Genomic DNA, 25,195 nt, shown 5'->3' with positions numbered 1-25,195 from the left:
GCCATATTTTATTATACTATTTTTTTTATAATATTATGTATTATATATCAGTGGCTAAGGGTTGAGGTAGGCTGTTAAGATCCAACATAAATAGTGCACACTAAACTTTAGCAGTCAAATGTATTTGTTTTCATTGAACAAGATTATAATGTGTAGATAGTGTTTGTTAGTTTTTAAAATTCAATTAGATAAAAACAAATAAGTGTGGCTGAAAAAGTGTGCACTTTTCATGTCGTATCTTAACAGCCTACCTCCACCCCTCACCAATGCTATATACTGAAATAGAGGTAAATTATAATATACCTGCATAAATCAGTGGCATGCGATGACTTTGAATATCGGACAAATGCTCTTAGTGATTTTATCTATCAAAAAAGCTATGTATTTCTTGTTACCTATTAAAATATTCCTTATGTGAACTGGTATATTATGCGGAATTTATGCATATAACATAGTTATACCGACAAAACCACGCAAATAACTGTACGCGCATAAAATTCTTTATCAACGATGACCGAGCGGTCAACCTATAATCCGTCATGGGTCCTGGATTTGAATCCTGGGACTGGCAAAAAATCACATGTAGTTTGACCTAATAAGTTGGGCAAATTGCTAACATCCATTTCTCATAAAAACAAACAAACAACCTTCACCCTGTGGAGGCCCATATGATCTTCATGGGATCAAACATGGTTAAAAAAAATCCTTGATCTCTTGCGCACTCTTCGCTAGCATGCGGTGAACAAATTTTTGTATGTAGAAGTGTGCTCTATAGATTTACTATAGAAAGCAGTGTCCCTGCGCTTTCACTCACCAGCATTCCAGGTGGAATTTTGAGACGTTACGTAACATAACAGCGTAACGCTGACTTTATCCATGCCTCATCTATTCTGACAATGCAAGCAACGAAATAAGTAGGTATATTATTTATAGTAAATATGTTTTCTATTAATATGCTATTTAATATTATTTGCTCATTTCCATGATTTTTACTTAATGTATATCTTGTAATATTTTAGGGATGCTCCACATCCACAGCATCTATTAACAGCAGGTCACTGCTAAATATATAATATACCTAATGTATTTTTACATGTTTTGCTCAACAATAAGTATAATATATTTATTATTTCCATATCTATTATATTATTAGAATAAATTATAATATTTCGGTACCTACTTAACACAAACTATTAAGTAGATATTCTACCCGTATGTAATATACCATACCTATATATTTCAGTATAAATAAATTTACCAAATAAAGTAATATTTCTGTTAAAATGGAGTTTTTATTTTTACATTAGACAAAGCAGCCTTATGACCTACAAGTAAATAATTAGTATCCATAGAAACATTGATAAAACACCCAACAATATGTAATATATACCTACACTTATAGCAATACTTTCAATGTGAGATGTCAAATAATATTTTATTAAGAAAATGGGACCAAAATACAATTGGAATAACATTAACCATAACCGGAAAATATTACTTCTACTTAAACAGAAAAGTTTGAAGTCTTAATATTTTATTAGTGGGATGTATTGACACTTAACGATATTCAACATTAAACATATCAAACACATTTTAGTGGACTTATGTATAACAATGTCTCACATGCCGAGTATGATAGAAACTCCCATATCAATACTATGTTTGGGTCCTCCGAACACGGGAAAAACCATGCTGATGAAAAAACTACAGAAAGTGGAACTAATAGACACCACATACAGCTCTGTACCCACAATTGGCACCAACATATTCCGAATAAACATGCCCGAGAAGAGCAGAAACAGTTTCCTGTTCATCAGGGAGGTCGGCGGCGAAATGTCACCATTATGGAGACATTATTTTGACAATATTAGAAAGATCATCTTTGTTGTGGATACTTCGAATCTCTGTCAAATATCTGCTGCAGGAGTTCTGCTTTACACTCTCCTCGCTGAACCAAAGCTGAAAAATTGCAAGGTAACCAATACCCATCTATCCTATCCGCATATAAATGATACAGTTTTGTTTTTTGAACTGTTCGCCATGATTCACAATCATTTCCACATTTATCTGTTTGTCAGTACATCATACACACATGTTTTTATGCAAATGTTTAAACATTTTTGAGGACAGACGTAATGCAGGTGTGTACGAAGTTCAATAGTTTATTGACCGTTTGCATTATCAGTTTTAGTACAATCGTTAATTTAAATAACATGGTGTACAATTTTAATGGATAACACACTAGCCGTGTAAATGGTCGTATGTATATAACATTATAACGTAACTAATAATTGCAGGGAATTAATTGGAGCCTATTTATTTTGAATCAAAACATTAACTAGCCGGATACGGCAATAATTGTATTATTCTTATTCATCACAAATTTCTCAAATTTAAACATACCCTCGACGCAAAATGAATTTAAGAATGTATGTAATTAAGTATGTAATAATATACCAAGTTTATTATTAAATCATAAATTTCTTTCAAGTTTCTACTGGTGTTGACAAAGATGGACGTGGCATACCGACAGATGCGAAATGAAGCATTACTGATGCTTCAGCTTAAACGACTCCAGAGAGAAGTGAGGCAGAATATAATAGTTCTGGAAGCATCTGCCATGAATGGGGAAGGCATTGACACACTTTACGAGTGGGTAACTGGAATCAAAAAAGTAGTAGAACTATATTGATATAATATCTAATCATTGTTGGTTCAATGTTTAATGGAGTTTATTATTATTATTCTTGTTTTGGTACACTGTACACTGATGGTACTAAACCCAATGTGTGTCAAGCATCCACTTCTTCAATACAATTACAAGTCAAAGAATCATTTAAAGCCGACCGTGTACTCTTCTCAGCAGGATTCACTTAATGTAGGAAAGTTTGTTGAATTTCAAGCTATTTGCGTTGACCAAAGATATTGTAGAAAAACTTTGTTCCGTGGAGATAGAACCTTTATAATATATTAAGAAAATGAAGCTATTGAATTAGCTGTAAGTCATTCTGCAGTGTGGGTTTATTTGAAGCAGGCTTCACACTAATTGTAGTCTGAGATGTATTTGCATGTTTGTAATGATTAAGCCACTGGTTTCCAAACTTTATGTTACTATGCCTCCCTTTAAAAAAAATCTAATCTTGGCGCCTCGCCCCCTTTATTTCATTAAATAATACAGACACCTTTTTAAATAGTCAACAATGTATCTATTAATACAAAAATGAAAAAAAATACAAATAAACAAGTTTTTACTACTTATATTATACTTATTCATTTTTAAATTAATTTGTTTTTCATGCGACGAATGTGCTTGTTTATTAGCACAATCAATTTCAATAGTAGTCAATCCAAATTCATTATCTTTTATTGACACATGGATTCTATCATGGGCCCCACATCCTGTAGCGGCCCCCCAGGCCAAGATCTTTAAACCACATATTTAATAGCTCTGAAAGAAAGCAGCGCCGCAGGCAACTTTTTTTACTATTAATAAAATAATGTGAAAAGTGCATTAGCAAACTAACCAAGAACTCTTCACTGCTTCAATATATCTGGCGTAGAAATCATTTAAAAAGGGAGACATCGCAAACTTATTTTTTTTTTGTAATTTTGATTTCCAAAGCTCCAATTTTTTATGAATGCCTTCACTTTGTCTTTTTAAATCAGTGAATGCATCCTTGCATTGATTTATTCACTCAGTTTTTTTTAAAATTTTAAGTTTAACAAAATTATCGTTCGTAAACAAATTTGCCTCAAATTTAAACATTATGATTTGACCCTTTTATTTAATTTTTTCACATGATAGCCAGCGCGCTTGACAATAGTAGGTATAGAAGTGAGGTATTATAAAATTAGTCTCCATATTTTCAGACAGGTTTGCAAACAACCTTTTATAGGACTGTTTTTTGTGTAGTTTATAACTAGCGGCCGTTTTATAAACTATGCATTTGCAAACTGCAAACTTGTGGCTACATTAATTGTGCTAAACTTTTCGCGCCTCCCAGTTTGAAATCGCTGGATTAAGCCAAGCATTGAATTAAAATTTTTGCCATTTTTATGCCTGACAAGGGGTTTCCCAAGATTCTACAACATATTTCAAGAGTTTCTCAATTTAAAAATAATTACATTCGCTGCATAAATGTTACAAGCGTTTTTTACTATAAGTAAGTAATCGAACCCAAGTAGTGTCAACACCAGGCTACCATTTGTAATTTTTTTTAGAATGTTGTCATAGCATCAATAGAGAATATTTATTTTTCAATGTTAAGCCATCAACGCTTACCGTTAACCTTTTTTGTTAAAACCATATCATAATGAATAATAACCAGCTTTTCCGAATAATAAGACATATTATATTGTACTTATAAAAAATCTTTATTTGAGATTATTTTAGACATTGTCAAGGTAAATAATCAAATTATATTATAATGGAATGACTGTATATTACATAATTTTCAATTTAACATAAAAAACATAAGCCTTAACCCATTCGCTGCGGACGTTTTAATTAATATTTAATTACCACATTTAAATAACATGCTAATTATATGTAATGATCACCTGTGGGCAACGCACCAGTTGCATTGGACGCAGTGAATGGGTTATATTATTACTTTTCAAAGAAAAACTACATAGTGAAATAAAACAGTTTAAAAGTCGAATAATGCGGTATTTATGAACAAATGCTTACCACATTTTCGGTTTGTATATTGCTTCTTTCTGACAATATTAGGTATGTAAGACTAACTGTTATGAATAACACAACATGTTATTAATTTAAATAGTAAAAAAGTACATTTGTTATGATAACAGTAAATAACTTATGAAAAAATGATACACAGCTCATATTTATGTAAAATTGACAATTTTAATACAACCCTATGGCATAAAAGTAAAAAAATAATAATGTAACACACTAGGTACATTGATATTAATTAAAAAAAGATTTGGAACATAATATATTCTTTAAAAATTATCTAAATTAATATTTATTTACAACATAATCTATAACGATGAAATAGAGACTTTGCACAAACTCGGATTTATTGTCGACAATACTATCGTCATGACTATCACAACAAATTTAATATGCACGCATAAAATCTGATGCGATTTCCCTTCATACGCACAGAAATTTGGCAAGACTAATTTTAGTACATCTAACATATTGTATTGCTTTCTCTCACTTGGCGCCCCTTCAACTGTCTTGTTTCGTGCGAAAACTATTAAACCTCACAGTAGGTAATGTGATATTGATACCAGATGAACGTTTCCCACAGGAGACTACCTCAAGGGGCTGACCGAACCATCAACTTTCCCAGAACCCACAGCCTACTTCTGCACACTTGCATACAAACAGCCTATTTCCACTTTAATTTTGCACCACAGCCTACTTCCACTTGGAAAGTTGGAAGCACCACAGCCCGCTTACATCCTTCGCAGCGCTCGCAACCCTCAGCCAAGAACAGCCTACCTTCACTCAAATTTTGCTAACTTTCAAATTTGTTCGCGTTCCCCGCCAAAATTCAGACATACTTACACAGACGCGAAGCTGCCGAAAACAGCAGCTCGAGATAGCGCCGCCACGAGACAAAGAGGTTTGCTACCCACCAGAAAACCAAGCCGCCATTACCAGCTTCTCGTCCCGACTGCCGCCCCGAAAGGATGTCTCCGCAGCAAGTAGCGCGGACATTCACTGAGTGACGCCGTGTAGGCCACACTTTTTTTCGCACGCCATTTTTCCTTCTCGCCTCGGATGTCGAACCGCTAACATCTCCCTCGCCTAAAAAGTCAGAGTCGACCTGCGTGGGTACCAGAAAACAATCCCGCCATTACCTCCAGCCAGCCACACCGCGTCTGCGGCCTGCCAAACCGTCATTACCGATGACTCGAATACTAAACTACCCAGCAAATAACTTTCAACATACAATAAACACCTGCTAAGCTACAACGTGCGTTTCTATTCCACCCCGCTTCTTGGCCTGTTACTGATACGGCCTTCACCATTCTCTCAGACAGAGAAAGGCCGGTGTCAATATGTTTATAGAAAACCTTCTAATTTTTATTGTCACAAACGTTCAATATATATTGTCTACAGTTCATATTGACGATAATAAATCCGTGCATGTGTAAAGCTCATAATATGTATTACATATCACACTATGTAAATGAGTAAATTAGTGATTGAGACTTATTTGTTCGTATTTAGATTGTCACTGGGGCTTGCATTCCCGCTCAATTTCTCAATTCAAAAATTTTGAAACCCAGAATGTTTTAGTTATAAGATTGTTGGCAAGACACGTTTTTATCAACTAAAAAAGTGTGATTTAAAGAAGGCGGGACAAATCTCAATATGACCAAATTTTATGAGATCAGAAACAATATGCAAAGTTATCCTTCATTTATTATAAACTAAGCTATGTTCATATCATGCAAGAAAGTGAAATTAAATATGAAATTTCTTGTGTGGTTTTTTGTTAGTATAAAATCAAATTATTATGTCACTATCAGGCAATAAAAATATTTTTTTAGACATTTTCACTTGTTTTTATCTAATCCTAGGATTTTAAAAATAATTATCACGAGATTGCAATCCCTGGTTGTCACTACGTGTTCTTTCTACTCCTCCCTTCTTCAACATTTCAGGCTTTTTACAGGCGCCTTTCTCAAAAGATAATATGCTTAAGTGTATATTAATGCAAAAGCTGATCAAAGAAATGTATTGAAAAATTTTATGATCAGTGAAAGCGGAAAAAATATCAATTACCGTAAAACGGGGTAAATAGGAACGTTTTCAGATTTCAAATTCAATGAATAACTGAAAAGCTAAATTCGCTTGCCAAAACTTGTGTTTGTGATTCAGCAGTATGGTTTGGTGAATGGGAACACTCAATATTCACTGGCTATCGATATTTTACCAAAATTATGGTCTGTTCCTATTCACCAATGAAATGAGGTCAATAGGAACGGGGAGCCAAAAACGGCAAATTTGACATGATTAAATAAAATATATTTATTTAGAAAACAGAAACTGTATTATTTCTTTAATCAGTGGATTAGCTGGAACACAATTATGTACCTATTTAATTATGTTCATTCTTGGACATAGCCACGTTCGACAAAGTTTTTCAGACATGCAAAACATGCGAATCACAACAAACTTTTTCACGTCTGACGAATAACAAATGGTCAAGTTTCCTGTCCTATCGCAGTTTCCAAAAGGCAGGAAAATAAATTAACTGTCAAATAACATACATTAGAATGCAAACGATAGCATTTTGGCAATTGCACCACTCTGAATCGTTTTAATAGGAACTGTTCCTATTCACCACGTCATTCCTATTCACCCCGTTTACCACCACCTAGCTTACTGATTAGTAATGTAATATTCCTTTGCTTTTATAGTCAACACCATACAGAAAGATGGAAAAGTCCAAAGTCTTGACCAGACTAAGTTTGGTCCAATTTAACAGCACTACTTTATTATGAATGGAATAAATCGACTGACTCTGAAATATGTCGCCGGATACTTCTGCAATTCTTTAGCCACACAGCCAGAAGGGAAAACAATAATTTCGAAAGACTCAATATCGAGGGCCGCTACAGAAGAAGGAGGTCGACTACCTCTGAATTATCTCTGCAATGGGCCCCGAAACAGAGAGAAAGGAAGGAGGAGAAAGAAAACACAGAGGCAACCCAAATTCCAATAAATTTGAGTAAATCAGGTTTGGAGAAATCAGCTCCCATTGATTTGCATGACAATGGTACCTTCGGCTTCTTTCTCCTTCTTCACATATGTTCTTTTTCTTCCGGGTATCATACGGGGTATAGTATCTAATGAAATATTGTGAGCTTTGACCAGATGATTCTTCCTCTTCCAGTTGTCAATGAAAGCCTTTGGACAGTAGTCGCATTTGTATGGCAGCTCACCAGTATGGATTCGCAGGTGCCGCGCCTGGAGAACATAAAATACGCATCATAAAATAATTAGATTCCAAATTTAATTTTGTAAATGATTCTTCTAAAAAAAAATTGTCAATCTACTCACAAGACTACTGCTGTTATTAAATCCTTTCTGGCAGACAGTACAGACGTGCGCCCTGAGATTAGTGTGCGTGTGCTCATGCCTCCGCATCCCCGACTGGACGGAGCACCGGAACGGACACATGGAGCACGAGTAAGGCTTCTCACCCGTGTGGACACGCATGTGAACCATTAAATTGCCAACTAAAACAAAACAACTATTATTACTAACCAAAATAATATATAAAGACGTAGTCCAAATTAATTTAGTGGTACCCAAGATAGTATATTGCAACACTTTCACAGGACTGAGAGAAATGGAATGAGCTCAGAGAAACCTTCATCCTGCAGTTGTTTGATCAAGGACGGTGATGATACAGAGGTAAAAAATGAGGAGCTGAGCATTGTTGTAATCCAAGTAACATAACAGAGATGAGAGTAAATCAACTTCAAAGTTAAATATATGCGATTGTAAATCCTGCATGTTTAACATTCTACTTTCGTTAGAATTAGGTCTTCTTTTCAAATGATCAACAAGTATTATTAAACCAAGAAAAAATATTATTGATATTTCTTTATGTTTATTAGTGTTTGAAGTTGCTTTGAAAAGACACAGCAGTGTAACTCAATAATAGAAATTTATGCATTATAACTCTTCATATTATAATGCAGTTACATGTTTGAATCCAATTTAATGTACAAATATTTTTACTTGTATGTTACTTGCACTCCTTTAATCCTCAACACCTCAATTGTGCATACTGCAAACAGTTTATTTCGTATATTTTTTTGTCTTCCCGGTTATTATTTGCAAAAAATACATAACCAATTTAGCAGGTACATTAACGATGTGCAGAGTATTATTATTCTGTGGGCCACATTGGATTAAATGGTAGAACAACCGTTTCTGTACAAATATAAAGCTGTGGGTTGCAGGTTCAAACCTGCAACTGGTCAAAAAACTGCATGTTGTTTTTCAATGTGTTTTTGATCCAGTGCAAGTACCTAATGGGTTGTGATTTTGATTGACAGCTATTCCTCGTAAAAAAGGTAATATAACCTCTACTTTGATGAACATGTTATTTCTCTTTACATTATATTTATTATAATATGAACATTGTTATTATTTTATACCTTGGGCAAAACTTGCTCCGCAGAGATGACACAGGTTTGGCTCATCCCCATGGTGAAGGCGACTGTGATTTACTAAGGCACATTTCATGTTGAAACTGAAAATAGAAAACCATAAAAATCGCAAACTATGAAAATAATACAGATGCAAACAATGGCAAAGCGGTGACAAGGGGTTTCAGCACGGTAATAACACCAATAAGTAAAACTGGGCAACAGTGTTGTGATAATTCACTGGTATCTGATTGATATAAGAAGACCGAAAAGCTGCCCCAGGGTACATTAGGTTGATGAAATATTTAGGTTTGGCAGAATTACGTGGCAGCGAAGAACAAAGCTCCAATAAGAGTGGAAAGAGCTTGAGGAGCCATTCATCCAGTAGTGGATTGAAAGAGGCTGATTATGGTGATATATTCAACACCCTATGCCATAGGTTTTCAAACTTATTCATCCCACAGCGACCTAAAGACAAATTAGTGAGATGTGTAAACCTGTTGTTCACTACATAGATTGTCAAATCATGGAATCAAAGTACACACAGCTACTCTCAATTTCCGTGTCTCTCTTAATATTCGGTTTTAATTACAGCTACCGCTGAAAACCCAACTTCGCAGCGGTGAGTAAATGAATTCACTGATATTCATATTCTTCCTTTCCTAATATCAGTTCTACGTAGACTGTTACTTCCAGCAATCTGTAGTTGGATGTGGCAGTTCTCATGCACGCAAGAACATAATTCAGCAATTTTAATACAGACCTAAATACGGTGGCTCCATCTAAAATGAAAGTAATAAAAATAATTCAAATAATCATACCTCATTCCGCATTTGTCACAGCTATAAGGTCGTTCCTGTGTATGCAGTCTTCTGTGTGTGATCAATTGACCGCGCTGTTTGTACGTCTTTGTGCACAGGTCACATGCGAATGGTCTTTTGTCCGTGTGGATTATTAAATGCTGTGTCAGATAGTGGGATCGAGCAAAACCTGCATAGAAAATGAATAGACTAAATCAATTTATATTTCAGTGATATTCCATAAGGTAGATCATGTGCTTCTCAGGGGCAGGACATTCTAAAGGGTGACAAATAAAGGACGGAATGCGAATAATACAACTTTTTCGCTTGAAGTGCTTACAAAGTGTGCCAGTTTAGAACATCAGTAGGGACACAATAAGATATGTACTGGCTAATCACTAAAGTCAAAAGTTCCTCTATTAATCATTGTATTATCTGTTCAAGAAAGTGTCATTTGGAGGACAAGGTATAATGAGGAGCTGTTCACACTTTATAGGGGCGAAAAGATCATGTGGCGTATAAAAATGCAGACTGTGCTGGATAAGCCACGTGCATATAATACCGAAGGATATACTAGCAAGGCAGGCTAGGTACATAACACCCAAGGGCAAGAAAGACCTGGGCGGCCAAAATTGATGGCATGACCACCACAGGAAATAAAAAAATGCTTGGTTAACGCAACAAGAGAGTGTCGGCGCTGGATCGTCCAGAATGAGGGAAGTTTTTGAAGGAGACCAAGACCTGCTCGTGGTTGTAGTTCCATAAATGATGATAATCATTGTATTATATTTACTTTTACGAAGGTTATTTATTTACTGGACGTGTAAGCGGTTAGGTTTATTGAAGAGGAAAAGGTTAAATTATTTTTGCGTTATTCACAGTTCTAATAGCATTACATAAATTTACAATAAAAAGTTGACGAGACAAGTACGACATGGCGTCGAAATTTTACTTTACCCAAAATAACTTTAAATGACTTTAAGAAACCTAGACCTTTAAGAGACCTAAGATGTAGTGTTACGAGTAAAATTGGCTGAAATTCAGCAGTTTCCTGCTTCTACTTCAACATGTCATGATTCAAATCTAAACTATAGGTATGGTGAGACAAAGTTTAATTAATATTTTTAGCTAGGTGCCGCCAAAGGGTATGTTAGAATGTTTCAGTTCATTTTTCCATTTAAGTTTGACTTGAATAAATAATAACATACACAAAAGGATGGACTTACCTAGTTACACCTTGTTTCTATACTTACACTCGGTGCTAGTTCAAATAAAAAGTAAATTTAATCTTTGCGGGGAGCGTATAGAGGTATTAGAAACATCTAGTGAACCAATTTACCAGACATTAAACTAATTACAATTGACTGAAAATTACTTTATGTGATACTTCAATACATAGTGTTAAAAATAATTTGTAAGTACCTATCTAAAAATATTAACAAAATAATATTATTAAACATCCTATGAAAATTAATAAAATGAACTATTGTTCGTTATGATTATTTTTATCAATGAAACATAGTAAATTGTCTCCACCCTAATAGATAGTAGTGGGCCAATTTGGCACCGGCGATTGGATGTCAAGACGGGACAACTGGTTGACAGATATTTGGATGCCTCTCATATGAACTCACATGGAATACTAGCAAGTAATCAAGTTTAATATAAAATATCAACCTATAATAAAATGAGGTTTATGGGATAAAGACCCATGTCAATGTATCACTTCTTCTTAACCTAACTTCATAGTTTTTAATAAGTTTAATATTTAAATATTTTTAAGTACCATTGATTTTATTATAATGGTGTTTACCACAATATATCTACATAATAATATAATGCAACCGTTAAATAATTTTCACCTTTGTTACAATGTTGGCAAACATATTTCCGGTACTCCTCATGCTGCTCTGTCAGATGTTGGTTGAGAGCACTCTTGCCGAGGATGGCTTCGTCGCATACAGGACAGGTGTACTCTTTCTTAAGTTCCTTATAAGGCCTCACAGGTTTCAATTCCTCATGCTTCGATGACTTCTTACTTTTTGACTTTTTACTTTTCAACCTCACTTTACCACTCTTTAACCTATCTTTGTGTTTGACTTTCAGTTTACTTTTGCCAGACTTTAATCGGTTGAGTCGTCTGGTCGTCTTAAGATTAGTTACAGCTAACGAGACGAGATTATCGGAATCGTCGCTAGGTGAGAAATCCGGTTCAATTTTGACTTCAAAGTTTTCATTATCATTGTCATCGTCGAGCAGGTCACTCTTCGGGTCGTCCTCCGGAAATTCACTGACCGAGTTGGTCAAGAATCCTTCTTCTTTCACGGGTGACGCCGCCTCCTGCTTCACTGATCTCTTGTTGTGCTCGCGAAGATATTCACAGAGATTCGCATCCGTGGTTTTGCAAACATTTATGAAATTGTAACAACTGTGAATGTTGTCCATGCACTTGACGCAAATGTTGGAAGGCAAACCATCGTCTTCAGCAATCTTAAAAGATAAGCAGAAATTAGTTAATTAAAAATATGTGAATATTTAGAACATCCTACAGATATCTTCCCGATAGCGCACTCTGCATAAAAACTGAAGTGATGCAAATATGTGTGAAAATCCAGCCACACATTATACTGGATTTTCCATACACAGCGAAATCATTTTCAACCAATTAAAGATAAGGACTAGACGCCTTTAGTGCTGGAGGTGAAAACTGAGTCTCGTGGATTGCCAAACGTACCAAAAACTACATAGGTAATCTGTGAACTCTAGATTCAAACCACACTCTTCTAGGTTCGGCAGTTAAAGGAAGTTCAAAAAACTCATAAAATTGGTTTAGGTTTAAGGTTAGATAGGACAGAGGAAAGAGGAAAGAGTCCTTTCCAGAAGACGTACCAAATCAAGATTACCACAGGTATAACAAAAACTATGAGTGCCAATGAATGCCAAGAGGGACGGAGCCAAGCCATGGAGAATCCTCAGTCACGAAGTCCCAACGAAGAAGAAAAAAAACAGTATTACTCCACATCATAAAAATAATTAGAAAAACGGCCCGATATGCACATTTTGAATTGTAGAATGAATGTATGTCAGACCAATTTATGCAATATAAAAATTATTAATTTGTAATTATATTTCATCAATAATAAACACGATTTCACCATTCTTTTTAGCTTTTTGAGACCTAAACACAAACCAAAACCTACCACAGGCTACTGCACCACAGAAATAAATAGGTTGTTATGTTTTGATTTGTTATTAAATTTTGAAACAAATGGCGGCCACCATTTTGCTTTTGCTATCAATATGTCGAATCGAATTATGTTAAATTTCATAAACTTGTGTGGCATATTTACTTAACCCATGCTCAGTTTGATTTCTACTACATAAGATGATATTGCAGAAGTATAAAATAGAACTAGTTTCATTTCTTAGACATACTTACTACCGCAAACCTGCGTCAAAACAAATTTTATTATTTCATTGATAGATTTGTAGAAAAACTTCAATAATTTGAAAGCATATTGGATATTTGGAAACAGATTGGGCGTTTACAATGAAAAAGGTTAAATTTTTTAAGTTTCTTAAAATATTATTACCACTACAATGATAGAATAGGTACTATATGCGCCTACTACATTTTTTGGGATTAAAAGAACTAGCATTGCCAGTGAATTTTGTACCATATTATAAATATAATGGATAATAACAAGTTTTATTGTGCAAATTACTGTCAATAGTACATAACGAAAAACAGTTATTTTTAGGTGAGTTTATTAACTGGAACCGAGAATGATTGCAATATTTCTTGCTTACAAGGATACCTACTCAATAAATCGTGTTAATGAGAAGGTAACAAAATACCTAACCTAATGAGCCTGGGCGATTGATTTAAATGAATGTTTCTGAATATCCATCGGCTTCGCCGAACCAGAACGAATTAAGCATGCAAACTGAATGATGAATACATTTAATAAACGTGTTGTAGTCAGTATCAAGTCTCCGAAGAGAAACTTCTCTGTAAAGTACCTTGATGGATGTGCATATAGTAAACATGTTGATAAGTTCATCGGTCATTTTCGTGAAAGCATTGTATTGTAAAAGATTATCGAGGCTTATCATGCATGCTCGGCAAACGTGAAATAGTTTCATTTCCATTGTCAATCAGAATCAAAAGTTCATCCAAAAGTTTATATTGATTACGCAAAATGACAGCCAAAATTTTTTATTCTATCCATAGACTAAATTGTCTATGGTAATCAGTGCTGCCAAGTCAAAATTTTTAATTTCAGTAGAATGTGTAAAAAATATTCAGTAGTTTCGACAAAATATCAGTAGATTTCTGTTTTATTTCGCCGCGGGCCGCAGGTTCCCAATTTTTCATGGTCGGCTTGTTTTTTTTAGGAAAAATATTTCGTCGCGGGCCGCAGGTTCCCAGATTTTCATACTCGGCTTGTTTTTGTTAGGAAAAATATTTCGCCTCGGGCCGCAGGTTCCCTATTTTTCATGGTCGGCTCGTTTTTTTAGGAGAAAAAATTTCGCCGCAGGCCTAAAAATGACTAGTTTTTTTTCCCGGCTGGTGGGAATTTTGTAAAAATGAAGAAATATCAGTAGATTTCAGAAAATATCAGTATATTCAGTATATTGCCAAAAATATCAGTAGATCTACTGAAATTTCAGTAGACATGGCAACGCTGATGGTAATAATGAACAGGCTGAACCAGTGTTGCCAACTAAAAATTTCAAAGTTCAGTAGATTTTTTGATTTTTTCTTCAAAATATCAGTAGATTGACAAAAATGTATAAAATTCAAAGATTGTGTTTGGTGAAAGCATGCATATTGACATAATCTTACAAGTGTCTTTTAAAAAATCATGTAAAAAGTGACTTTTGTTCATCACAAATATCATAATTCCTTCTTTTCCTGACAAAAATTTCAGTAGATCTAATGAAATTCCAGTAGACATGGAAACACTGGGCTGAACGTCAATATATTGTCATAGACAATAAACCCTAAATTATATAATTTGTTACTATTGTCAACTGCGAGCCCAAAATAATGGCGGCGTTTGACAGATTATTCAAAAATTAAAATCGATAATATTGCAGACGTAAGTATAGACATAGTAAGGAACATGATTTAGACGTACTCTAGCAACTTTTAAGCATTATTATATTTTGGAAATTCAATAAATTTACAATCTTTCGCCGGTATCGTCGACCGCAAAAAGTCTGACGATGCCAAAACGTATTTTCCAATGGGTCCGGACCACTAGAACAATATTTTCAATGTTAAGGGGGTACATGCTCGTCGAAGGTCAAAATTGAGTTTTTACTGTATTTTCAAACCATGATCCTGGACACTCCTTAAACGTTGTAGATAATCTATTTATATAATTTTGAAGCCTTATTATCCTTTATAGTTATTTTAAATATTTCATGACTGCATAAAGTATTTTTGTTACATTAAATAGTATTCTTTTAAACCTCTCGCTCTAATGTTTTAGAATATAGTCATATTTCGGTACATAACTGTGCAGTGGTGTTAAGATTTTTTAAATTAATTAATTTTTAAACGCATTTATAAAACCATTAGCATAATTTATTACGAGATAATTTTTGTAAAATATTCACAATAAAAAATTATATTGATAATCTCTGCGATCCCAAATTTGACAAGAATTAGGCATTTTATTATTCAAAAAATCGGCAAGATTAACACATTTGAAGATGATTCTAAAGATATTTATTATAAGCTATATCTTTGACCATTGAAGTGTGATAAACATCTTATGAATAATGATTGCTTTATAATAATTATTGACCTAAGAATAAGGTAGTGTTTTTTTGAAATACGCCATTTCTTTTGTCATTCCCTAGTAGTTAAGCTACAACATACGGCCGTAGCCATAAATTGACAAACTATAATTGAAGTAGGGAGTAAAATTATGTTAACGCGCGTGTTAAGTCAACATTATTTGCTTGTTATCCATCTAATTTACCTTAACTATAATCAATTTTAAATTCACACACTAGATACGTAGGTACGTATTTAGTCGGTTTCTAATTTTATTGATGTTGTAAAAATACAATATAAATATTATATTCATGGATTGTCTGGACATACCTATTCGTGTAGGTGTACGTACAAATTAAAACGTACAAGTTCAAAACACTCAAGAAGAGATAGGTACATAGGTATTTTATTTTATCACAAGTTGTGATTCAAACATTTGCCAATAGATTGCGCCAGATGCCAACAGTGAAGTAAAATAATACAAAAATGGCCGCAGATTGTGCCCCGCGTATTGACAAGACGAAATATGAATAAAAATAATTGGTGTACAATAAAAAGTGCAAGTTTTAAGTTATGTAGTGATAAAATGTGTATATAAAAGATGTCTGTTACCCCGAAAAGCGATAAGTATGGCCAAGGTAAGACTATTTCTCTCGATAACTATGTAATATTTCCTATTTATTTTTCAAGTGGATTTATGATTCCGACCGAGGAATGATTCTTATTTATACAGAGACTTGGTATTTTTATCATTTAATTGTCGTATCAATTACGTACTTACGCCTATCGGAAGTCTGCCGTGACAATTGAGACGTATCTCGGGCGTGATAGTCATTCAAATATATCGAGAAATGTCAAAAATCACGCAGAAAGATTATTGTTTATTTACTATTTAATTATGACTAATTTCCGTCTCATGCTTTTGATTGAACGTTATTAAGCTTCGCTAAGTTTGTAGTATAATACCTCTCTTTATTATGTCGAATGCAACGACTCTATTTTTATCGGAAAATTGAGCATATTATTATTTTTAAAATTATAAATACGCACGGACAAGGAAGTAGGTAGCTTATTTGCATAAGATCTTCTTTCATCCTCTTGAAAATATTTGTAATATTTTAACCGGCTAGTTAAATACAAAATAATTGCTCGGCGATGTCAAACGTTCCAAATTTAAATCAATTTCAAAACGATAACATTGTATAATCTTGAAAATCTGTAAGATTAGTAGGTAGGTACCAGAGTAGTTTGACAGTTCTAATAGGTATTTTATGAAACTTATTCAGCAGTTATTACTGTTATTAGTAATCAGTAGGTACCTACATACTTCCTAGGTATATAAAATGTGTTTTATTAATTCTATTTCTTCCTCCACCGTGCATTCTCAAAGGCAAAAATATGTAGGCACATACAATAAAAAGCCCCTTTTATACCTGCAAACGAACAGTTTATTGTGTGTAGAATAATCTGAAATATGAATAACAAAGTTGAAAAGAGAATACCATGCCGCTTACAGGAAATAATCGCATACCAAGTTATTATAGGAGTATTCTATTCGGTAGGTATCGAATGAGTCACACGCCAGTGACGAATTTAATCCTAATTAATTATTGTAGTAAGCAGACACAGGACTTCAAATGGATGATTAAAGCGTACACGGTTATAGTAGATAATTCAACCAGCTGATCTCTGACCTTTCATCTTCCGCCTTATCGCGCGAACTGTTTCTACAATATTATGTTTTCCCGGTTATCCGGATATTGATTTTGTCGTAATTTGCCATACAATTCGGACTAGCAGTTACATATTATTATAATGCCTCTGGTTGATTGATTATTAAATTTCCAAGTAATATGCTTCTGATAATATTTTGAAATGTAACAATGATTCATCCCACCTTCTTCAAATTACGATACCGTCGGTACATACCAGGGATTTCAAAAATAATGGGAACTGAAATACTTAACGGGTAAGGCGATAGCAGGTAACCGACTCGAGTAAGGAAGAATCCGGGTTAAACTTACACACGTGTCAAGAATACGTTGTACGTCGAATACTGAAAACTGCTCTCGGTTTATGCATTTACGTTCATTTAATGTTGGTGTATTACACACACTATTGCACGTGCATAATGCGTGCTTCATTTTCGTAGGACACTCACACATTCAAAAACCCTGCATCAACATGCGGCGTATTGAATATAGCCTATCGGTATTCTATTTATTATCTGTTCTGTGGTACATACCTACTGTAGGTACAGTGTACAGGGCGTTAAATTAGTCAAGACAGGTGAACCATTAGTGTTATTATTTTTACTGTAAATCAGTGTTTAAAGTTCAATGGCTAAACTAATCTAGCAATTTAAATATATATATTATACAGATAAATCGATGTAAGCGAATCCCCATTTCCCATTCAAGAATAAGCATAGTATGGATTTCCACAGCATAGAAGTATCTTTGTACGAGGATTTATTGTTGACCTTTCTCTCGACTCATACACGCATTGATTGATAAAATATTATGTGAATTTGACTTATTCGATGACTTTATCACACATTTCTGGCTTTATCTTGGCCATAACGTTACGGATGTTGTCCTTATTATTAAGTTTTTGTTATTATTAGTTTTCAGATTGTTGGCAAAGACGATTCCTTTCGCGTAATCCCGCCCACGGTGGCCGCGCGGCATAAGCGTTGGACTACAAAGCCGTGGGTCCCAGGTTCGAATCCTGGGTCTGGCAAGTACACATATTGTTTTTCAATTTGTGTGTGTCAGGGTATGGACCTAATAGGTTGAGCAAGTGGCTGACATCCATTTCTCGTAAAAAATAAAATCTGTCAATACAAACCTCCACTCTGTAGAGGCCCATATGATCCTATCAGGATCGGACATGGTCGAAAAAAAAAAAAAAAAAAAATCCCAAAAAAGAAATCCAACGGTGTCAAATCTTGAAATTTAACGGCAATCGAAATGTTGACGCAATAAAGCCCGTGTTTCACGGGCTGTATGGCATGTACCCCATCCTGTAGGAACCACATGTTTTCCAAATCGAAACCTTCCAATTCCGGCCAATTCGATGAAGTACTGCCCGGTGGCGCTTCCAGTCCAAAAACTGCACCAAACAATAACTTTCGCAGCACGTGACAGCCTCTCTTGAATCGCTCGTGGGTTTTCCTCGCCACAAATACGACAGTTTTGCTTACGTTAAGCTAAGTTGAGAAGAAAATTTGCCACAAGATGATTTTCCTTGAAAAATCATCATCGGTTGTCTGCTCTTCCATGACCCAATCGGTGAATCTGTGACGTTGCCGTGGTCCGTTGTTAAACGGGTGTATGTCTTTATGCAAATTTCGCCATAAAGAAGAGCCGTGTGCGAGGCCGTAAGTTGCTGCGATCTTCTTAGAATTGACATCTTTGTCTAATCGGCCACACCAACGGGCTGGACAAACATATTATACAGGTGTCAGGCGATCCAAAACATTATCAGTATCTTGAACACGATCCTACTGTATCAATTTTGATTCAGACATCGTTCCCGATATTGTCTGTCCACTGTGTTGATGATCTTCCCAAATTTCTTTCATTTTTTCGTGTGCATTTATTCCATTAAACCAACAGCGAGTGGAATTATTCGCGACATGATTATTGAGTTCTTTTTTTATAGGGATTTTTTATTAGGGTCTAAGCGATTGCTTGGTGTAACCAAGGTAATAATAACAACAATGGAATAATGGCGCAGGTGTGCATCTATATGTCGGCTTTCCACAATATTTTCCCCCTTCTACAGAATGTGAGAATTGTATATGTAAAAATATTAAATTACATTTGAAGCACTGAATCATGCAACAGCTCCCATAGCGATGCTGGTAGTGGTATGCCAAGGATTCGAATAAAATTTTTGTTTCAATTGAAGACAGTGCGCTGCATAATGTTTATCTATTATTAGGTAATTAGGTATGTGCGCGAAGAGCTCTCATTTCTAATTTAAAACAACTGAAAACAAGTGAAATCGGGAATGTTGAAAATTGATTTCATTTTGTTTTCGGTAGTTTCACAAAACAAGTAGCGTGGATAATAAATTGTTGAGTGTATTTTGCATTTCCGGTCAATTTATCTTATTCTTTACATACTATGTATTTAGCTACACACTTTTAATAAAGTGGGTAGCCTAAAACTAGTAGTAAATATATAAGGTATCATCATCATCTCAGACTCGCTGAATCCACAGCTGGACGATTGCCTCTCCTTGCTGCCTCCATTTTTCTTGGTTGTTAGTCATTCATTGCCACGCACAGCCTATTATATCATCTGATAGATCCAGTGTATTCTTGGTCGGCCCTGAAATATTTTAATATCTATCAAGTACCTATAAAACACTGGATAATGAAATTGGTCCGTAATGAACTCTTATTTGAGCGATGTCCCATACTCATCTCCACTGTGTTATGCCTGACGCATTTGTTTGCTGTCTTGCGCATTGTTTGATCCCTATGCGGGTTATGCCTAACATTGTGTTAAAATGTTCAAGATTGATTTCCCACTATCCCTGAAGGGTAAACTGTTTAACCAATATATTCTTCCAGTACTAACAACTTCAACTGCAAGGTGTCATTGGGCTTGGAAATAAAAAGTCCATCTTGTTACGCCGTGACGGTCTTGTGTGTCTTTTATTAAGAGCGTACATAAGTGAAACGGCAAATAATTTTCAACAGTAATGTGGGACGTAATTTCGGCCGCGCTGCCAGTCGGAGAGCGATGGTCGATCTGTTGGCAGTTGGCTGTGATGGCGTCAGAGGAATATTCTTAAATCGTGTAAAGATGACTAAAAACGTTCCGCATATACTTGAAAAAGAAAACATGTCAATGAATATACTATTATTATTACGAATATAATAATAAACATAACATTAAAAGGACGCATGTTGAATTTTTATGACAAATTATATTTCGTTCGGCTCGCGTCATTTGCACAATCAGCGCATCGCGTAGTCACGACCTTTTTAGTTAGACCATGCCTCAGCTGAATTATAGCCTTTACTATTCTCCACAACTTCTCATATTATTATCATTTCATTGTTATTATTGTCACCCATTGAAATGGTGACAGTTTTAAGCTGCTTTACTATGTAGCTATACTTAGTAGAAATTTGAAAACCTCAATATACCTACTCTCTTTGAAAACGGCTACATCGGAATTTGTGAATTCAACCAACGCAATCGATGTTTTGCTGGAATTAATTATGATAAAAAAAACTTGAGTTATGGGATAAATATAATAATATATTATATTAATAATAGTAATAGTAATAATGTAAGTAGATATTATATTCAGATATAAATATCATAATATTACACAGAAAATACACGGAGAATTAGTAAATAGGTAAACAATAATTATAATAATAATACGAGTAACCAAAACAGCGACTGCATTACCTCTTTGGATTTATATCTATATATCAGATACTCAGGTAGTTGAACGGCACTCACCTGTTTTATCCATCAAGCGATGTATGTATGCGAGGCAAATGTATTTATTTTTCACATTCAATACAATAAAAAAATATTTTACGACACTATTCTGAAAGGCGTTGAAATTGTATAAATTCTTCTCTCCAAACTTTTTGCTTTCGGTATTAAGTATGTATTTTTAAGACTATCCACGTATTTACTATAATATTAAAATTGAAAAATAAGTAACCTTTTTAAAAGTTATAACAACATAACAGTGTCATTGTCATACTATTTCACCAGATGCATCTTCTGAAGATGACATGCGTCTGTAAGTAAGTTTATTTATTTTGTGTGCTTTAACAATTTTGTTTATTTTAGTGGTGATTTATCTTAACTAAGGGTTTGGTGATCGTTATTTTTTTTTTAATTGTTATATACTTATAATATATTATTAAGTACCTACCTACTTTGAGTATATACTTAAATACTTACTCGTACATTTATAATATTGTGTTTACGACATGTGTGTCCAACTCGTTGGCTTCGCTTGGACCACATATAAAAAGAAAAAGTCGCCCAAGCCGAGGCTGTATGCGGCCCGCGTGTCACGGATTGGACACATCTGATTTATGTAGTCAAGGCAGGGTAATAATGAACTGCAAGGATAGGTTGAAGTTGATACTTATATAGTTCTTTCACTAAGGAATTAATTGTGGATCATTAGGTTTATCAATTGCTGACAGCGTCTATAGATTTTTTTAGATTATTTATAATGCATAGGTATCTATATATAAAAAAGTTTAACCATACGTATCGTCTAGATTCGAGACTACGGTATGGAGGGTTTTGCGGCGATTTGTTGAACTACAATTCCTCCGCTCTTTCGTAGTGTAGTGGTGTAGTGCCGAATCAAATGGTGCCGGATTGCAGTTTCCAAAGCACATGTTTTAATATTTAGATTTAGATGGATACCTACATACTGACAATTTCGTAACAGCAACGACAGCGATTATCGTTACAGGATGCTAAAGATCTATACTTTTCCCATAATGACGTGTAAATAGAACTGACTAATTGTTTTCCTCAGCTTTGCTCAGCGTACTGGTTCTCGGTTCTTTTTAATTTATAAATAATTTTCTAATTTCGTAATTTTCTTTTTTCACGTGACTCATAATTATTGGGTGTAACACGTGTAACATAATATTGATAAAACTGTCTGGAGAAGTGCCGGCGCGCGGTCCAGTTCCTCCACCAGTGTTGCCATGTCTACTGAAATTTCAGTAGATCTACTGATATTTTTTGACAATATACTGAATTTTTGATTTTTTTCGAAATTCATGAAATCTACTGATATTTGTGTTTTTCGATAATTGTAAGTTTACTGATGATTATTTTAATAATAAACTTGAAATGATTTACGCTCGACCTTTTTTGATGTGTTACACTTCTAAATTGACGAAGAAAGCATTGTAACTCTACCCAAGAACGCCATTTTACCCATTAATATCATCATTGTTTACAATAAATTAATGTCATTAGTTATTTTTATTCTTATTAGTCTTAAATCATATCAACCTATACTAAATTTTCCAAAATCTACTGATATTTTATGAAATCTACTGAATTTTTTGTCAAAATCTACTGAAATTTTGACTTGGCAACACTGCCCACCACACCACTGTGTAGAATACGATAACAAGTTGCCGAATTATATTGTAAAAGTCAATCAACCGAAAATCGAACCGCAAGAACTCCAAGGACGACGCAAGGAATCCATATCTATAGTTAAAAAATGGTAGATATCGATGCTAATTTTATGACTGCCGCCCGTGCTCCCATGGATAACTGTGGTTAATTAAATTTGTATAAGTAAAATTATATACCTGTATCAATATGGTCTTGGATATATTTTTTTTTGTTCCGTGTTTACAATTTAGCTTCGTAACATAACACAGCCGATCGCTTCTCTTGCTCACTTTCTTTTTCACTATGCTCTGTAGATGTAATGTAATGTATAATACCTATTCTTTCTTATTGTAAATTGCACAACCCAACTGCACACGCGATAGTGGAGCCATCCTATATTGTAATATCGTTCCTGTAGCCGTGTCTTTTGAACTGCGGAGGCGTATATGACAAGCCATTGTCTCGTTATTATTTATTCGCTGCTCGGTCGTAGCAATGTTATTTATATTATATGAAAGAGCGAAGAAAGAAAACCGCACATCAATCTGGACAGGGTGTTGCGCTCAGTTCAATATCTATATTATGTATAATAAGAAGAATGAGACATTCATATTAAGTCGGTCTAAGTTGAAAGTAAAGGGACCACCAGTCATCACCTGCCTCTTTTTCAAGTCAACTATATTCCTACATCCAAATATCATTCACAGTGTATTAAGTATAGGGCAGTGATACGGGTGCCGACATTAGCCATTAGGTGCCACTACCTGGATCTCAATAAACATTTTTTTTATTATTATAAATTAATTCGAGGCATTGGTTTTTAACCATATTATGAAACACTTGCTTCAAACAGATTGGTCTTAATTTTTGTTTTGTTTTTTTGAAAATCAATAAAACATAACTGACATGACAGTATGCACCTAGCGATCTATAATAAATGTACAATTAAATAAAAATAATATTTTCAATATCACACGACCAACAACACGTTGCCGTTTTCTTTGTCTAGTCCTATTCTATGTGATGTTTCTTAGGTAGAATCCCTGTCGCTTGTCAGTCTTCTCGTGTCTTTCCAGGATATGACAGCATCCCGTATCTCCGACGTATACAATATGTGGATGATATTTGAAGGCCTTACGGTATTTCGAAGAGGCAGGTCATGTTTAATTAACTTGAGGAATTCGAATCTTCACATTCGATGTGAAGAGAGACTGCATGGTCCGCTCCCTTATCTCCTCGTTATTTCAGACTAATGCACGCTCAGTATCCGCCGTAAGTATTTGTCTTCGAGGAAAAACGCTACCGTAAAGCAGCACCGTAAGAACACAAACATTGACCATCCGGCATTCCCAGATATTCCGCATTGTGTGAATATTGCTTCAGTCAAGTGGAGATAAGTTAATTTACGATACCTACTATGTGGTCGCCACTCGCCATATTCTTTGTCTAATATTTATTGTAAAATTATAATATGATGTATGGCGAGTGGCGACCATCCGTTCTTTATTTAAGAGGACATTCCTTCATTTGAGAATGGTGTCATTTGGATTTGTCTGAAAATCCCACTTTCTCCCTTATTTTGAAAACATGTTAAGTCACCCTAGAGATTGAGTACAGCCTTGTTTGAAATTGGACGGCAATGTACTTATCTAAAAGAAAAATAAAAAATAGGAAAGGAGAGCTGGGTACCTAGAATAAAAAGTATAAATTGCACTGGCAATTACGTTGTAGAACTCCATTATAATGGTTTTAAAATAAAGTAATTTTTGTACAAAAATAACTTCGTTTCAAAACTATTGCAATAAAATGCTCTCGGTTTCACTCTCGACGAAGGAAAATTTTCAATAATGCGGAATAATAGGGGGAAAGAGTCAAGCCCACTATTTCTACTAATACGGTTACCGTAAGTTTGAATTAAGACTTGAAGAAACTTTTTTTGTAAGACTTCTTCTCGGAGATGATTTTGGCTATATTTTCCTTGTTCAAATCAGTCTCTGATATTCTTGAGCCAGGATGATCTTCTTCGATTATCAGAAATCTTCCCTTGAATGATAAGATGCATAAGTTGACATTTTTCGGTATGCCGCTTGATGTGGCCAACGTATTCCAGCTTTCTAATTGATATAAGCTGACTTTCTTATACCTGACATTAAGAAAATTACGTCGATAGTTATTAATATCTTTAGATGTATACGCGTGTATATTTTACATATACTTACATATTAATTTAGCATATTTGCATATTGTTTCTATGTCGCTCAAATCTCGAAGGTTAAAGAACTCAAGTGTTTTATAATAATATCCAAATAGGTCAT

At 34.6% G+C, this 25,195-nt stretch overlaps 4 protein-coding genes and 1 long non-coding RNA gene across 6 annotated transcripts in view; 2 read left to right on the top strand and 3 right to left on the bottom strand.

Moving 5' to 3' along the window:
- The window catches only part of LOC147071847 (uncharacterized), a 383,531-nt gene that overhangs the window by 88,408 nt on the left and 269,928 nt on the right, over positions 1-25,195 (bottom strand). The gene's annotated exons all lie outside the window — the stretch shown is intronic.
- LOC147071851 (uncharacterized) overlaps positions 1-25,195 on the bottom strand; it is a 386,436-nt gene that overhangs the window by 281,715 nt on the left and 79,526 nt on the right. The window lies entirely within an intron of this gene.
- LOC147071853 (ADP-ribosylation factor-like protein 16) lies at positions 1,615-2,692 on the top strand. Its single transcript, XM_085946332.1, has 2 exons — positions 1,615-1,974; positions 2,492-2,692. The coding sequence occupies exons 1-2, from the start codon at positions 1,615-1,617 to the stop codon at positions 2,690-2,692; spliced, it is 561 nt and encodes a 186-aa protein (XP_085802458.1).
- LOC147071852 (uncharacterized) lies at positions 7,496-14,185 on the bottom strand. Its single transcript, XM_085946571.1, has 6 exons — positions 13,971-14,185; positions 11,810-12,437; positions 9,969-10,137; positions 9,157-9,251; positions 8,048-8,226; positions 7,496-7,954 (listed from the first exon to the last, which is right to left on the bottom strand). Exons 1-6 carry the CDS (start codon positions 14,097-14,099, stop codon positions 7,736-7,738), a joined length of 1,419 nt encoding a protein of 472 aa, XP_085802697.1. The 5' UTR covers positions 14,100-14,185; the 3' UTR covers positions 7,496-7,735.
- Positions 16,200-25,195, top strand: part of LOC147071850 (guanine nucleotide-releasing factor 2-like) — a 162,562-nt gene continuing 153,566 nt past the window's right edge. The window contains exon 1 of one of the 2 annotated variants that reach the window (XM_085946771.1): positions 16,200-16,376. In XM_085946771.1, coding sequence (XP_085802897.1) covers positions 16,340-16,376 — 37 coding nt within the window. In that variant the 5' untranslated portion in view covers positions 16,200-16,339. The remainder of the gene's footprint in view (positions 16,377-25,195) is intronic. The other variant, XM_085946768.1, reaches the window with a different exon arrangement.

Source organism: Rhyacophila brunnea, unplaced genomic scaffold (assembly GCF_057557595.1).
Source record: "Rhyacophila brunnea isolate RB1 unplaced genomic scaffold, BYU_Rbru_1.0 scaffold_2, whole genome shotgun sequence".
In the NCBI taxonomy this organism is placed as follows: Eukaryota; Metazoa; Arthropoda; class Insecta; order Trichoptera; family Rhyacophilidae; genus Rhyacophila; species Rhyacophila brunnea.
Note: the sequence above shows the minus strand (reverse complement) of the source record. Positions and strands in the feature narration are given on the sequence as shown.